General features: G+C 40.7%; 1 protein-coding gene across 6 annotated transcripts in view; it reads left to right on the top strand.

The window, feature by feature from the left end:
• LOC126482339 (CCR4-NOT transcription complex subunit 1) overlaps positions 1-17,589 on the top strand; it is a 129,116-nt gene that overhangs the window by 11,316 nt on the left and 100,211 nt on the right. For all 6 annotated transcript variants that reach the window (XM_050106420.1, XM_050106415.1, XM_050106417.1 and 3 more), the window contains exon 5: positions 14,820-14,977. In XM_050106420.1, the coding sequence (XP_049962377.1) occupies positions 14,820-14,977 (158 nt within the window). The remainder of the gene's footprint in view (positions 1-14,819; positions 14,978-17,589) is intronic.

Genomic DNA, 17,589 nt, shown 5'->3' with positions numbered 1-17,589 from the left:
CTTGTTTTTTTCCCCTGAGTTTTATTTTCTAAAGCGCCGGGAAATTCTACGCAGGCAGTGTATAAAACTATAACCATACAAAGGATTGATAAGTTTTAAAGTACCATGGAAAAGTATACTGTCACTTAACGCGGAAAAAGTGTATTTTCACCTGGGAGAAAGTGTATTTTTAACCGGGAATCCGAGAAAAATCCAGGAATTACAAAAGACTTGACACCATTTCTACAAACAGTCACAGATGTAAACATCCACCTCAAGAATACACCTCCTCTTACTTCAACATGCACCCTTCAAATACACCGAGCATGCACATCATTACACAGCACAACATGTTTACTTCAAGATTGAATGCCAGGAAGTGGAATACCAGGATACGATGTGGGAGGGAATTAGAAACGTTGCGCATCTACAAATTAATTTGTGATGTGAATGTAAAATTACTTGTTACATCATTATGATTTATTGTACATAATGATCCATGGACCCCTGGACATGAATCGAAGTATCCTCAAATATTTCACGTGACCTATACAGTTAAAATGAAGATAGGGATAACCAGACATAACCCCACAAAATAATTTAGGGGAAAAATTAAAAAGAAAGAAAGAAAAAACGCACATGCGATCCTCCAGAATTAACCAAAAGAAAATACATAAAGATACTGGACTCCACTACATACAGAATTTAACAGGCCAGAAATCAAAAACAAATAAATAACCAACAAATACCAAAGACTCTATCCCATTCAACCAAAACATTACTACAAACCATATCACAAAAGCAAGCATTCACTGTAAAAGTGAGCCACCAGTAACAATGTGAACCTTATAAGAACAATGGATTTCATACACGCAGCCCATCAGTGACATCATGTTTGGGGGAAAAAACTGTCCAAATATTTGTAAAAAAGCAAAATTATTTAACACAACAATTTGTTTCACTCATGGCCATTTGAGCCATGTGTAGGTCACAGACATAGATTTCACTAATAACTAAGACAACCATGGTTGCCACTTAATAGCATGTCTCTCAGTGGTTTCTAGATATTTGTTGATTTGTGTATGTTGTTTTGGTACTTTGTTTTTGGCAACAGTAATTTCATTCAAAACACAATATGAATCTTACTATGAAATCTGACTGAGTAAAACATTTGTCTGGTTGGTTATTTAGTTTGGTTATATGTTGCACAATGTATTGTAATGATGTCAAAAGCGTCAGATTACACGCTATTTGAAAATGCCTTCCTATTTTGGGATGCATGCTATGCATTTACTAACAGGTCAGTGTTGCAGTGAAAAATATTTTAGCAAATCACAGTTCTGTAAGTTGTCCCTTACTGTCAGATATGCTACAGCAGAAAATCATCATTAGTATGCATTACCAAGAAGCATTTTCAGTTGGTTTTGAAGCTGATATTGCTCAATGTTGGGCATTTTACATTATTTAGGTAAATCATGCAAATTTATCCACATAATTCACCCATTTTTGGAGCCAGAATCACCTTCATGAAAAGCAAATAATTCTTTTTTCATACATATAGCTGTAATTGTGTGTGTAATTGTTTCTTTTGAAAGGATTCATTAGAGAAAAGATATACTTTAAGCTCTTGAGTTGTTTATATGTTTTTAAACCCTGTTGTAAATGCACAGTCATGAAACATGATTCCATATAGTGGACGAATCTCCAGTAGAAGTTTCTTACTCTATGTATTGTCTTTTACATATGTACTTATGTGGGCAAACTGAAATTTTCTGAATATGACAGTGAAAGAATTAACATTGTAGACCCATAAGACACTTTAAAATGAATGCACCTTTTCACTGTTTTTCCAGAATGTGGGTTAGATCCTTGAACACTTATTCTGAAAGGCATGCAAAATACCCATTTGTAGCTGACATAACACGTTCAGTGAATTCAAAACTTTTTTCTAACAAATATGTAATCAGTGTTGCAGTAGGTATGAATTAGAGGTTACTGAATCTAATGATTAGGATGTAGTTTCTAAATTTTGTTGTTTTCAATTCCTGACTTTTCTGTTGCTATGCAGCTTAAATTTTTCTGGAGAAATGTGATCTCTCTCTCACGTCCAGGCCTCTTCTCACATATTTTCTCATACACTTGCTTCAGAAGGCTTTTAAATTTCTGATAGTTGTTTTATCTTTTTCAAGACAAAGAATCATTGTCACATCCAGAAAACACAAAAAGGTGATGCAGACTTTGCCCTTAATGTCAAAGGGCCACAGATGCCTCTGTTCCTGTGAGAACTGTGGAATTCCCGTCGTGAAGTCTCGTCAGGAGCACAAAACAGTAGACAAATTAGCTAGATTCTGTTTAAAAGTGGCAAAATATTGTTATAAAAAATATTTTGTTTGCAGGGCCATCATCTGCAGCAAGCACAGAAATATTTGTTTCGTAAATAAATACGCCCTTCTTTTGCTGCAATGTATTTTGTTTGTTCCAGACATGTTTCGCCTTCTGCCTCAGGACATGTTCAGTGGAAAGTTCTATAACAGTTCACAGCTTATATATATAGTTATTAGAGCTTCTGGCTGGCATCTGCATTTCCTCTCGTCTGGTCCCATGTTGCAGGTTGCCCTAGAACTTCACTTATGAAATATAAACACATTGTCATGTCATGAACATTTTTCTTCACAATTCGCCCGCATCTCGTGGTCGTGCGGTAGCGTTCTCGCTTCCCACGCCCGGGTTTCCGGGTTCGATTCCCGGCGGGGTCAGGGATTTTCTCTGCCTCGTGATGGCTGGGTGTTGTGTGCTGTCCTTAGGTTAGTTAGGTTTAAGTAGTTCTAAGTTCTAGGGGACTGATGACCATAGATGTTAAGTCCCATAGTGCTCAGAGCCATTTGAACCATTTTCTTCACAATTTTCTGTGTCTGTGCCCTAATTGGAGCACTACTATTCTTCTGTCACTAGCAGTAGATACTGATTTACTGTCTTAACTATTGTGTGTTCACTTTGTCTCTTTCTATTTTGTTTGTTTATGTAGATAGGGAGAGGGGGGGGGGGAGGATAGTCAGGGGTGGCTTATATAAACTTGAATGTGAATATAATACCTGTCAAAGAGTGGTTGACAGATTGTGTTGAGTATGTGGAGCATTTGTCAAATACTACTTGCTTTTGTGTGTGCATATGGTTTGAAGATTAGGTGTTGGTGGTGACTAGTGTAAACCCACAACAACTGACAAAAATCAGCTGATTCAAGTTTTGGTTTAAATGCTTTGTGGAGTAGTTCATCGACGAGTGAGCAGAAAGGGATTGTGTGGTATTATTATTATGATGATCATCTGTTGGAGTATTACTCTACTGTTATATCTAATAATGTAAACAATGATTTGTTTGTTATGTGTATTTGATCATTTAACAGGGTTTTCTTTTCTGCTTTGGTTTTTGTATGTGGTAATTTCCTTGTGGGATCAGGGGGTGTTTTTTTATTGTTTATTCTAGTTATTTTCATGTCGTCTTCTCTGGAGGTTGGCTTGTAATTGTGTTCTCTTAGGTGTTCTATAAATGTAGAGTGGTTTGTCCCAAATTTATAGGCTCTCAAGTGTTCTTTCTATGTGATGTCAAACATTCTGCCCATTTGTCCTACATATCTGCCATCACAACTGTTACTCTGTAATTGATATATACCTGCTTTCTGGTATATGCCTTTCTTTTATTGGTTTTGGGGTGCATGTTTTTGGATAGAATTGTCTGTTGTGTATGCTATGTTTTAGCCCTGTCTTTTGAAAATGCGGTGAGTTTGTGTGTGAGTTTGTGTGTCATTGTGTACCATCTCACTTCTTCTCTTGTATTTTCCTGGTTATTCTGTGTTGTTATGGTACTGAGTGTTTGTGATTCTCTGGTTCTGCCGTGGTTTTGTGTATTCTCTCTCTCTCTCTCTCTCTCTCTCTCTCTCTCTCTCTCTCTCTCTTTTTTAAAAAATAGTTTTGTGACTGTTACCATTGTAGCCATTGTTTTTGGCTTTCCACATTATTATGTCAAGCTCTTTTTGGTAGTATTGAATGCCACTGTGTTGAGTCGGTGGAACATCAGTCAAAAAACTGCTTGCTTTGTGTGTGTAGATGGTTAGATGATTGGATGACGATGATTATTGTTAGTGTTAATGCAAAACAACTGACAACAATAACAAAAGTAAAAGAAAAACAGAAAAACAATACCATACAAGAACAACACAACAGAACAAAAGACAATCAGAAACACTCATTGCCATAACAACTACATAGAATAACCAGGAAAATGTAAGAAAAGACAAAAGATGGTACACAATGACAAACACATGGTCACATGTAAAGTCACCAATATTTTCGAAAGACCGGGCATAAACATAGCATACACAACAGACAGTTCTATCCAAAAATACACCCTAAAACTAAGAAGACATTAACAGTTCCAGAAAGCAGGTGTGTGTGTGTGTGTGTGTGTGTGTGTGTGTGTGTGTGTGTGTGTGTTTTGTGTGTGTGTGTGTGTGTGTGTGTGAGAGAGAGAGAGAGAGAGAGAGAGAGAGAGAGAGAGAGAGAGAGAGAGATTACGGTGTAACACTTGTGGTGACAGATATGTAAGACAACCTGTAAGTTTGGGACAAACCACTCTACATTTATGGGACACCTAAGAGAACACAATCAAAACCCAACTGCTAGAGAAGAAGACATGAAAATAATTACAATAAACGATGAAAAACATCTTCTGACCCTGCAAGAAAATTACCACATACAAAAAAACCAAAGCAGAAAAGAGAACCCTGGTGAATGATCAAATATACACAACAATCAATTTATTGTTTACATTAATAAATAAAATAGTAGATCAACACTCCAAAAGATGGTTATCATAATAATACCACCCAGTCCCTTTCCGCTCGGTCTTCAATTAACCACTCCATAGAACATTTAAACCAAACATCAAATCAGGTGAACAACCAATCTGTCAGCCTCTCGTTGACAGCTATTAAATTCACATTCAAGTTCAAAAAACTCGCCTTGACCCCCCTCCCACCCCTCCATTTACATAAACCCAATAGAAAGAAACATAAAGTGAACACACAGTAGTTAAAACTGAAAATCAGTATCTACAGCTAGTGGCAGAATAATAATCAGGGTTGCCACAAGTTCTCGAAATCAGGGAATTTCAAACACATTAGGGAAATATTGGGGAGATTTGAAAAGAGCACTGGAAAAATCTCATTTTTGCCTCAGTAAATGAAATGGTTTGTCTGCTGAAGTGTCATGCGTCGTTGTCTGTATGCAGTTGAGTATGTACCTCACTTCCCTACTCCCTCATTAATACTGCTTCTCTCCTTCCTACCACTCCCCTCAGCTTGCAGTCAGTGCTGCCACTGCTTTTTGCTGTTAGCCTAGCAGCTGCCGATAAGAGACAGGGAGGCCTGAGGAGTGGTTTGTTTGGATCTAATTCTCAGAGACTGTAGGCACAGCACCCAGAGATGGTGGTCATGTGTGTGTAAGTTGTGTCTGAGTGATTGTGTGAATGTGTGTGTGCTCTCATTTTCTGACAAAAGCTACGGCTGAAAATTTGGTTGCGAGTGTGTCTTTTCTACATGTCTGTCTGTGGCTTAGCAATCATCTTTATGGTGAGGTGCTAGCTATCCCCATTAGTATTGAGTCTCAGAATATTTGAGCAAGTTACCTGTTGCATGGCTTGATCACCGTGGGTCTCATTTCATCAAGTGGCTCATGAAAAGCTGTCCACATGAGTGAATTTCCGCAACAGGCCAAAACCACTGGCCGTTTCTGCGGGTATTTGTAATGGATCGTGCCTGCTGATATGAAGCCATTCAGTTCCTGCTAATATGCAGACCCTGCCCATTGGATCTAGTCTCAAAAATCTTCCTGCAGGCGTGGTATGTTTGTGTGTGGCGTAAAACAGCAGATTTTCACAGTTTATTCATGGACCCAGCACTGGGGTGCCCATCAGCAGGCCAGAGGCCATGGGTGATGGATTTCAGGAAGTGCAACTATCTCATCTCAAGTCTGTTGTACAGTGTGGCATTCTATAGACATTTTATTTGTTCTAGTATATTTTGGCACTTCAAAAGTAGTGTATATGCTGGAAAGTAAAAACGATAAGAAGAAAATTATGTCAGCAGCCGGCGGTCTGTACTCTATGTACTCATAGATTTCTCAAAAGAAAATCACATAAACCTGTAAAAAAAATTAGATATAACACAGTTAGTAATAACTGACAATAATGAACATAGTAGAACCAACATTTTACTGCGGTCACCTACAGTGTTGGTTTACACAATTCTTCCCCACCTTATAAACGTCTTTCAAGAGGCCTACTTTTTTCTGAGGCTATTTCTGTAATCAGTGAAGGTATTTTAAATCTGCCTTGCGACTCCAAGGAAATGCATATTTTTGTCATCAAATGTGTTTTGTTTTATTGAAATAAAATAACATCAGTAGTCTAAATGAAAAACAGTACTATTTGGCACACTTTCTCCATCTGAAGTTCATTACAAAAGATATTTACATTAGTCCTCAATGTTTTTGCTCATATCGGGAAACATCATCTGCTTGCAATTTTTTGATAGATTTCCTCATTTGCACTATTGTTTCTTGTACCATAGCTGCAAAGACAGATTGTCAACTTATGTCTTAACTTACCCTTGAGATGTCAAAATTTGTCAGGGAAAAATGCTAAAACTTGTCTGAAAATCAGGGAAATATCAGGGAACTTCACTTGGGAAAACTTGGGGCAACCCTGATAATATTGTTCCACAGCATTTACAGCACAGAACTTGAAAATTAGAAAAAAAGTTTGAGAGGTGAAAATGTGCTTATGTTTTGTAAATGAAGTTATAGTGTGACATCCAACATGTGACCAGATAAGAGGAAATGCCAATTCCAGCTAAAAAACTCAATAACTGTAAGTAATCACTTACTTGTCTAAAATATAAGCCGTGAATTATTTTATAACCTACAAATATAACATATCAAATCAAAACTGTATTGTTCTGGAATCCACTGAAGATACCTTCAAGTAAAAGGCAAAACAGTCTGGAACAAATAAAATACATTGCATAAATAAAACTGTTTTTTTTGCAAAAGGAATAGTTTTTGTAGTTGTGTTTTTAGTCAGCATTGTAAAAATTTTAAACTCATGATCCACATATTTAAATATTCATGTAAGATGTACCATTTTCTTCCAGTATGTCTATTGCATCAATCATCTCGTACATCTTTAATCGCAGATTATCCATTACTATATTATGTCCTTTCGTGGTGTTTCCATATGTAGCTGCAATCTTAGGACTCTCTTCACTAAATTTCTTTTGTTATTAAAGAGTGAACCATTGGCAGCTGTCATCTGGTAACTGCTGCGTCAGAGCCAGTGACACAAACTGTATCCCAGTGGTCCTGTTCTTATGCTAAACAACACAGTAATAGCCTGAGATGGTGCTGCAGGCAGAGCTGCCTACTGGGTATAAAGGGCCTGCCATTTGCACATCTTCCTACTATTTCACCAAAATGACAGTGGTATAAACGGTCTTTTTGGTCTGGTGAGAGCACAGTGTGTGCTCATTGTCATTAGTGTGAAAGTGTGCAGTCTCACCGTTTGGTTGGGTCAGAGGGTTCAAACTCATTGAGGCATGAGGTGATGTCATACAGCCTATCTCGCTTATGTTTTGTAATGCCTTGGAGCAGCACAGTTACCTCGGTTTTTGTCTCCGATCTCCACCATCTTACTAAAGTTCACTAAGGTGTCATCAAGAGCAGGGTTCTATAAATCTCTGGCAAATGAGATATCTATACAAGTGTGAGAATGTATCTGGGACATACTGTTTGCCCACGGTGTGGAGGTGGCTTTCTGTCTCCAGTTTCCTCCCTGTGCAACAATTGTTTGAAGTATTGCATTTTAGAGAGGGAAAGCTACCAAATGAGCTGGCCTATTAATAGGTCATACTTTCCTGAGGTAGGGAGTGTAGTGGTAAAGTTACTATCCTTGTTGGTAGGACAGCTGTTCACTATGTCACCACATGTGCATATTTGGTGCAATCTTGCATTATTCTAGCACTGAGGAAATTTCTGTAGATATGTGTGAACTGTAGTGACTGACAGTCTGTCCAGCAATCTGGTGCTTTAAATGCTACATGGTTCACTTGCACTGCTGAGTCAGTCCCACAGGTTGGAAGTAGGTAAAAACTCTTCAGACCTTCAGCTGCAGACAGATAACAGAGAGCGTCACATCTGGGGAGCAGCAAAGGCTGGTGTTGGCCTCTGACAGGTGGCTGGCAGGCAATTCCAGGGTGCCATTGCTACACTACTGCAGCAACTCTTGCAGCTACACTGTAGGTGCTCCATCTAGAAGTGATGATGGCCTGTGTCATACACATTGTTGCAAATGGTTTTCACAATTTAAACTTATTCGTCTGTCACTTGAAGATGATGCTAGAGTGGGGAGGCCTTCCACATCAAGTGATGAATCGCATGTTAAAAAAAAAAAAAAAAAAATCAGCGATCTGGTCTGCACAAATAGTTGATTGTCTGTTTTGTAGTGGTTAATGAAAAAATCTGCAAAAAGAGAGGAGTTGTGGCAACACAACACACAGTTCTTCTGCCATGACAATGCGCACACATAAGCAATTCGTCAGTTTTGTGCCAAAAATTTAATAACTGTCCTCGTGGAGAGTATTGGTGACATCAAAGCAAATTTGTCATAGGCCTTAATGGCCATCTCAGATGAAGTTATCAAAGACTGCTTTGCAAAATGGAAACACTGCTGGGAAAAAAGTGTGTGAATAGGGGAGGGAAGTACTCTGAAGGGATCAAGGATCAGTAATCTGTTAAATTAAAGTTTAGAAAAATAGAGTTTGCTTACTTTCTGAACAGATCTAGTAATGAGTGATTTGTGAGATGAGGCAACTGCAGATTGGCATTAAACAGATCAAAACAAAGAATAGTGTGATGCATGGCATTCCAGTTTATCCATGTGAGTGGAACACAGTGCACATCTTTTTGATGCAGTCTTATATACATAAGGACCGCAGTAATCCGGCATGCAGTAGTCCGACCGACCTGAAGTCCAGCATGCATCAAAAATTTTTCTGCATGTTTTGCTCAGCTTTGTTGGCAGTACAATCGGATGCCTTTCAGAAACATCAGAACAGTTCAGCACAGCACCTTGTTAGTGACAATTATCTTCCACACTGAGGCAAATTATAATCTCGCCAAGATAATTCAGGTGTGTTGCTAGCTTTGTGCTGGTATCAGTGACTCTTCATTCACGAGACCTAAATTTACAGCAATTAAAATTGCCTCAGTGCTGTTTGGTTTTATTTTGTGGATATTTAAGAAAGTCATTGTACTATACCAGTATTCAGCTACTTCTGTTGCGATCAAATAGACTAGCACAGTAAACAGTTTGTATATACAGTGAATGTTTTCTAAACGGAGCCTAAAATGGCAAAATGCAAACATGTTATGTTGACAATCAACCAAAACCTGGACATCATAAGAAGAATGGAAAAAGAGGAGAACCCAACATAATTTGATAATTTAATATCACATCTTCAAGTACACACAATATTAGAAAACAAAAACAGCAGCTAGAAAACTTTGTCACAATCTGCTTCAACTAAAAGCCTAGACCTTAAGCAGACTCACAAAATTCTAAGTTGGAAACTGTGGAAGTAGTATTGTTAAAGTGGCTCATGCTAAGAGAGCAGAGGGAAAACCAATAACAGGGCCTGTGGTAATTGAAAAGGAATATCAGCAATGTAGGAAAAGATAGATTGCTACTTACCATAAAGAAGACATGTTAAGTTGGAGACAGGCACAAATAAAACACTTGCCTAAAGGTTTCTGCCACAGCCTTCATCAGCAGAAGAGAAACACACACCATTCATACACATAAGCAAGCACATCTCATGCACACATTACTCCCCATCTCGGGCTAGATTGCAATTATCATGTGGGATGCAAGCAGCAGTTTGTGGGGGGATAGTAGTTTACAGATGAAGAGAGAGACACAAAGGCTGCCTGGTGGATTGTGCAGGGACTAGAATGCCAAAAGGCACAGCATCAGGAGGTTATGGGGTAGGGAGGTGGGGAGAAAAGGAGAGGAGAGGGGAAAGATTGGCAGAGGGTGGGTGAGAAAATGGGGAGAAGACAATAGGAAAGAGGGGGTGGAAACTATTGGGTAGGGGGTGTAGGGGCAGTATGTTACCGTAAATTGAGGCTGGGATAATTATGGGAGCAGAGAATAAGCTGCAAGGATAACTCCTATGTGCGCAGTTAAAAAAAATCTGATGCTGGAGGGGAGGATCCAGATGGCTCGGGTAGTGAAGCTACCATTGAAATAAAGTAAGTTCTGTTCAGCTGCATGTTGTGCCACAGTGTGATCTACTTTGCTCTTGGTCACAGTTTGGCAGTGGCCATTCATCCTTGTGGACAGCTGGTTGATAGTCATACCAATATTGACAGTTGTCCAATGTTTGCACTAGAGCTGGTAAATGACATGGCTTCTATCACGGGTGGCCCATCCCTTGATGATGAGGTAGAATAAACCTCTGACTCGACTAGAATAGGAAGTGCTGAGTGGGTGGATTGGCCAGGTCTTGCACTTAGGTCATCCACAGGGATATGATCTTTGTGGCAAGGGATTGGGAGTGGTGTAGGGACAGACTAGGATGATGTGGAGGGTTGGGTTGGGGATGAGAGACCACTGTAGGAGAGATGGGAAGTATCTTGGGTAGGCTGTCCCTCGTTTCAGGGCATGATGATAGGTAATCAAAGGCTAGCAAAGGATATGGTCCAGTTGATTCAGTCTGGGGCAGTTCAGGGTGGAGGAGGAGACACTGCCTTGTGGCTGGTTCTTGGAATTGAGGGTGTGTTTGCAGGCTAAGTCTGGTGGGTAGTGGTTCTCTGTGATCTGGACTCAGGGCCAAGATGTCCTGTATTCGTTCCTTCATAACCTCAACACCTTCTCTCCCATCCACTTCACATAGTCCTCCTCAATCCAACATGCCACCTCCTCTCTGATGGTTCCACCCACACCTCTGTCCACATTAAACCCAACAAGCGCCAACAGTACACGCCTTTTGATGCTGTCATCCGTTTCACACAAAAAAATCCTTCCCATACAGCCACTGTATTTGCAGTGACAAGAACTCCTTTGCTCAGTAAGCTGAGGGTGTCACTGAGGCCTTCAGAGAGAACAACCTAGTCCATCTCTGTGCCACATCCCCTCCCTCCCCAGTCCCAACCAATTGCTGCAAGGATCACATTCCTGTGTAAGACCCAGGTGCAAGGCCTGCCCAATCCACCCACCCAGCACTTCCTATTCCAGTCAAGTCACAGGCTGACCCTACCCTGTCAGGGGCTGGGCCACCTGTGAAACTAACCATGTCATTTACCAGCTCTGCTGCAATCATTGCACAACTGTCTATATTGGTATGACTACCAACTAGCTGTCCACCAGGATGAACGGCCACCGCCAAACTGTGGCCAAGAGCAAAGTAGACGCCCTGTGGCACGACAGGCAGCTGAACATAGATAGCATGCTTTATTTTAATGTCAGTTTCACTACTCGGTCCATCTGGATCCTCCCATTCACCACCAACTTTTCTGAACTGCGCAGATGGGAGTTACCCTTGCAGCACATTCTCCGCACTCGTAATTATCCTGGCCTCAGCTTATGATAACATACTGCCCGTACACCCTCTACCCCAACAGTTTCAACCCCCTCTGCCCGACTATGTACTCCCCATTCTTGTCGTTCACCCTCTTTTAATGCACCCTCTCCCCCTCCCTCCCTCTCCCCCTCCCTCCCTCTCCCCCTCCCTCCCTCTCCCCCTCCCTCCCTCTCCCCCTCCCTCCCTCTCCCCCTCCCTCCCTCTCCCCCTCCCCCTCCCTCCCCCTCCCTCCCCCTCCCCCTCCCTCCCTCTCCCCCTCCCTCCCTCTCCCCCTCCCTCCCTCTCCCCCTCCCTCCCTCTCCCCCTCCCTCCCTCTCCCCCTCCCTCCCTCTCCCCCTCCCTCCCTCTCCCCCTCCCTCCCTCTCCCCCTCCCTCCCTCTCCCCCTCCCTCCCTCTCCCCCTCCCTCCCTCTCCCCCTCCCTCCCTCTCCCCCTCCCTCCCTCTCCCCCTCCCTCCCTCTCCCCCTCCCTCCCTCTCCCCCTCCCTCCCTCTCCCCCTCCCTCCCTCCCTCTCTCTCCCCCTCCCTCCCTCCCTCTCTCTCCCCCTCCCTCCCTCCCTCTCCCCCTCCCTCCCTCCCTCTCCCCCTCCCCCTCCCTCCCTCCCTCTCCCCCTCCCCCTCCCTCCCTCCCTCTCCCCCTCCCCCTCCCTCCCTCCCTCTCCCCCTCCCCCTCCCTCCCTCCCTCTCCCCCTCCCCCTCCCTCCCTCTCCCCCTCCCCCTCCCTCCCTCGCTCTCCCCCTCCCTCCCTCCCCCTCCCCCTCCCTCCCTCGCTCTCCCTCTCCCCCTCCCTCCCTCCCTCTCCCCCTCCCTCCCTCCCTCTCCCCCTCCCTCCCTCGCTCTCCCCCTCCCTCCCTCGCTCTCCCCCTCCCTCCCTCCCTCTCCCCCTCCCTCCCCCCCTCTCCCCCTCCCTCCCCCTCTCCTCCTCCTTCCCTCTCCCCCTCCCTCACCCTCTCCCCCTCCCTCCCCCTCTCCCCCTCCTTCCCTCTCCCCCTCCCTCCCTCCCTCCCTCCCTCCCCCTCTCCCCCTCCCTCCCTCTCCCACCGTCTCACCCTCCCACCCCCGTCTCACACTCCCCCCCCCCCGTCCCCCCCCCGTCCCCCTGTCTCACACTCCCTCTCCGCCCCCTCTCCGGTACACTACTATATGTTCCCCTTCCCTTCCCTCTCCAGATTGCTATCAAAAGTTTAATGATATCAGTGCCATCTCTATTCCCAGCCAAGAACCTTCCATAATGTTGTCATAAATAATTCTGCTTATACAGACATTGGTATTGGTGAAATGTGTTTTCATTACTGAATCTTTTTTCCCAAACATTTCCATCTCATTTATGTATAATACATCTTTCCTCTTAGGCAATTTTGAGAAATAGGTAAATTTTTAATGCTTGCTTTTTAGTTTAGATTTTAAATAACTGTCCCAAAACGTGATTCATGGTGTACCTAGGGCTTGCTTGAATGCATTTTTTGTAATTTGTTTTTTCATGACTTAACACTGCATCAAGCCTTCTCCTTTATTTGAATATATGACTTGCAAAATTGAAGTTTCTACAATGCCTGATATGTACAATAACTTCAGCAGATAGTAACTATCACTACTAGTGCTGCTGCAGCAACAACTATGGCTACATTATTATTTATATTATTATTATTATTATTATTTTCACATGTGATCACATGTTCAAAAAGGGCATTTCAGGATTTGCTTTTAGCCTTTCCTTGTGTCCATATGACTTGTCACTCTTGAGAATAGTTGCAGATTTTCTATTAAATACTTTTCTGTCTAGTTTCTATTGTTGTGCAACTTCGTCTTTTAATATCACCATAAAAACCTTTTTTTCCTTTATATGAAAAATTCTGTGTAGTTCTGAATTTCTTATTTCCTGTAAATATGTGTGTCCATTCTTTGGCATATTTTGGACCCGCCATGGCACTCTGTTCTAATATTGCTTTTTCCTAATTTGGTTTGTTGGTCAGTTTTAAGTTCTAGTTTTAGTTTGTGCCAGTCTTACTTTTCCTATGCCCTGGATTGTTTGCAAAGATTTAAAAAAATTCTCCATGAGTTTTACCTTGGGTTTTATACTGTACATAATTTCCTAATGATTGTAGCAGTTTAAAGATCAAGAATTTATTCTTTTTCTAATTTGAAAGAGAAATATAGTGTCCACTGAGTCATAATCTTTTTTTTAAGATACAGATAAGTACTAACTGCTGTCTTATTCCACATTTTTTTGATATCTGAAAATTAGTTTTAGAATTAAAGATTGTTTTGAGAAAGATCTATTTGGTCTGAAACCTGCGTGGTATCTGCCAATTTTGGATTCATGTTGTTGTATTTGATCCAGGAGATGTTGAGACAGAATTTTGTATGTGACAGGAGGAATGGAAATTTGTCTAGGGTAATTAACATAAATTCTGCCTCAGTGCAGTTTTAGACATTTTTTGAAATATCTATAAAATCTCTGCAATTTTCTTGGTGCTGAAGAGCCTTTTGTTGTTTTTCTCTTAAAGCATGGTTTTTTGGTTGTGATATCCACATGGCCTCATTTTAAATTTTTTTAATGTAATTTCCTGTTGTTTTTTTAAAATTTCTGGAAGTTGACTATTCTCATAATGTCTTTCTTTCAGGGTAAATGGTTTTACAACTTCTCCAATTTCCTGGATGTGTGATTTGTATTTTCAGATTTATTACTATTCTGTGTTTTCTGTGCTTCTTGTCAGGATTTTGCTGCTTTTCCACAATCTCCGAACTGCTAGTGATATTTCTTCCTCTCTATTGAATAAAATAATTTGCTTTTGGGCCATCAGCAAAACTTGAGTTACTTCAAATATTGTGTTTGTGCTTAGTCTAGTTCATCTTCTACTAGTAATAAATTTTGGGATTAATTACAGCTTTCTGCTAATTTTTCCTGGCATTAAATCCAGTTTTAGTTAGGTTAAGTAGTGTCCTGTGTCAGTTTTTGCTCTTTTGCAAGCTTAAATCGGGAAAATCTCCTTGGGATCTGCGTAAAAGGGTGGCATGGGATGTGATCTGACAGTTTGTAAGTAGCTTATATTCTTGTTAAGTTATCACAATGTCGATTTTTCTTAATGTGAGTTGACATGATATTGAGATTGACCATTAACTGAAGACTTTTGCAACTCTGTCTTCTAGGAATAAGCACTGAAACAAGGGAAGCTTTTCTTCAGGCCTTAAGAAAAGAGTTTACTGAAGAATCGGTGCCAGTCATCTTAGCACCACTGTTATATCCTGTAAAGGCTACTTTACCTATGGATAAAGGAAACCAGGAGAATCTTTCAATTACAACCATGGTAATTATGATACTTTATGTATTATTTGTCTTTTGTCACAAATATTCCATCACCTTGTGCTGTATTGTTTAAAATATTGGGTTTTAGATGTGAAATCAATGATAAGTTCATACTGCTATAGCCTGGCATAGATATTACTGAAAAAAGTTTTTAACCCAAGTGTAATCAACATTACATGGAAATAAACTAAATTTGCATGATAATATACAAATACAAATTTTAAAGTTTCTTTTTCAGTTAATATGCATAATCATTAAAGAAAATGAAAACAAAACAGTTAATGTCTGTGAAACGAGCAGTTTGTATTGACAGTTCAGGCGGACAGATTGCAGTGTTGCCAAACATGGTTTACAGCACTACTTGCCTCTCTGCTCCTACTCACATGCACTAGAGGCAGAAACAAAAACTTCAACAACATTCAGGCCATATTTGTGCAAGTGAATTTATTCACAGTCGCTACTTGTATAAACTCAAAAAATACGCTAATTGATAAACACCATTCACATCACTGTCAGAATTTGATTTAGAGTGTTCTTCTTCTGAACTGCTCGAACTATCACAGCTCCTTCCCAAATGTATAATTAAATTTTTGGTGCATTCTTCCACAAACTGTTCATATTTGGCTGCCTCTTTGAAGATTGTTGCATTTGTTCACAATGTCAGATTTGTCATAAACAATACTTAAAACACTTTTTCAAAAACTACATTGTACGTCTCTTCGCCGTAATTACCTAACATTTCAAATGAAATGTGAACAGGCAGTTTGGCACGCAACTGTCTGGTACACCTGCGTAGAGAACAATAATTCACCTTCCTTTTCAAAAAGGCACTGCCATGGTCCCCTTGGACATTCCATCACTTCAGGCATTATATAATGAGTGGTTGGCATTCATCCAGGTTTGATTTAACCACGTTATACTGAAAAATCTCACACCCATGATCCTGTGCAGAAATCTGCACCACCATGCAACAGCATTTGTCCTTTCCATTGATATTTGGCATCTGTTAAACACTGAACGCCTGAAGCCTTCGTCTTTGAACATTGTGGGCAATGAAACATTGCTTCTTTCAAAAAGATACTGAAGCAACACAAATAATTCAGATAGAGTGGAATGTTCTCTTCTCTTAATTTAACTATGTATTCGATGATTAGTGTCTTCCTGAAAATCAACCAAAGCTTGTTGGTTGCTTCTCCCTCGCCTACTTCTTTCCTGATGTGCGCTACCTTGTTAAGCCACTCTCACCACAGTCTATACTGTACTGTTCTCTCCCTGTCAATATAACAATGTTCTTGCTTACTTTCAGAACTGTTTCCTTTTCTTTGTCCAAATGATCTTCACAAAACACACAAATTCGTGGGCCTAGCTTGTTGCACACTTTCCTTTCTACTATACATGTTGGGCTGGCACTAGTAATCACATTGAACATTATTTGAAGGAAAACACTAAAAGCATCAAAAGTGAAATAAACTTGCAAACTGAACTTCTGGGATGAAGTAGTGACAAAATTAAGAATGTGATAGATTGTTGCTCACCGTGTAGTGGAGGTATTGCATCACAGACAGGCACAACAAAATGACAGCTTAACTAGTGAACTTTCGATCAGAAGTGCTTCTCCTGAAGCACGCAAAACTCGAGTGGTCTCTCTCTCTCGCGTGCGTGCGTGTGTGTGTGTGTGTGTGTGTGTGTGTGTGTGTGTGTGTGTGTGTGTGTGTGAGAGAGAGAGAGAGAGAGAGAGAGAGAGAGAGAGAGAGAGTGTGTGTTACCCACTTCAGGAGGAGGCCGTGGCCAAAAGTGTAAATGTATGGTAGTCATTTTATTGTGGATTTCTGTGACTCGGCATCTCCACTATAATTTTCATAATATTGTCAAAAGAATTTGAAACACAAAATTTTTTTGTGCTTGAGTAAAGTGAAGCAGTATCCTATTCGCAAACTATCTTGACATACTTGATCTTCATATTTTAGGGGGCAGCCACCAATTATTTTGTGCAATACGAGGTCCTTTCTCTTGATGTTATGGGGTTAGGGGCTGATTTTTTAATGGTAAATTTTATCCCATCATTCATTGCACCAATTAAAGAAAGCGGCTGCAGGAGGAGTCATTGATTGCCAAAAGCAGTTGTCAAAAGTGCAGCCTCTCATTGACTTGAAAAATTGTAAATGTATGTAGTAGTAGTAGTAGTAGTAGTAGTAGTAGTAGTAGTATGAAAAAGGATAGATAGCTATACACCACATGGAGGAGGCATTGAATCACAGATATTAACAACGAAAAATACCGTTAAGCATTTGTGTTACACTCTCTCTCTCTCTCTCTCTCTGAATTACTCTAGTACAAATGTAATCTTATTAATGAAAGCATTTCTGAAAATTTATAGCACACAAAACAGCATGGTTTAGAAACTGTATTTGTACATAATTTTATTTGCTTGAAACCTTGGGCATAATGTACACACATTTTGGACTGTAAGTGATGTTTGTATAAACAGCATGTAGAGTTATTGGGCCTAGACATAGTTTCAAATAAGAATAATCTTGCTGTTTTGTAATGTTTCTAGTTCAGGGACTTAATACAATATTATACTTGTAAGTACACCACTGTAATTGAAATGGA

The sequence above is a fragment of the Schistocerca serialis genome, chromosome 5 (genome assembly GCF_023864345.2).
Source record: "Schistocerca serialis cubense isolate TAMUIC-IGC-003099 chromosome 5, iqSchSeri2.2, whole genome shotgun sequence".
In the NCBI taxonomy this organism is placed as follows: Eukaryota; Metazoa; Arthropoda; class Insecta; order Orthoptera; family Acrididae; genus Schistocerca; species Schistocerca serialis.
Note: the sequence above shows the minus strand (reverse complement) of the source record. Positions and strands in the feature narration are given on the sequence as shown.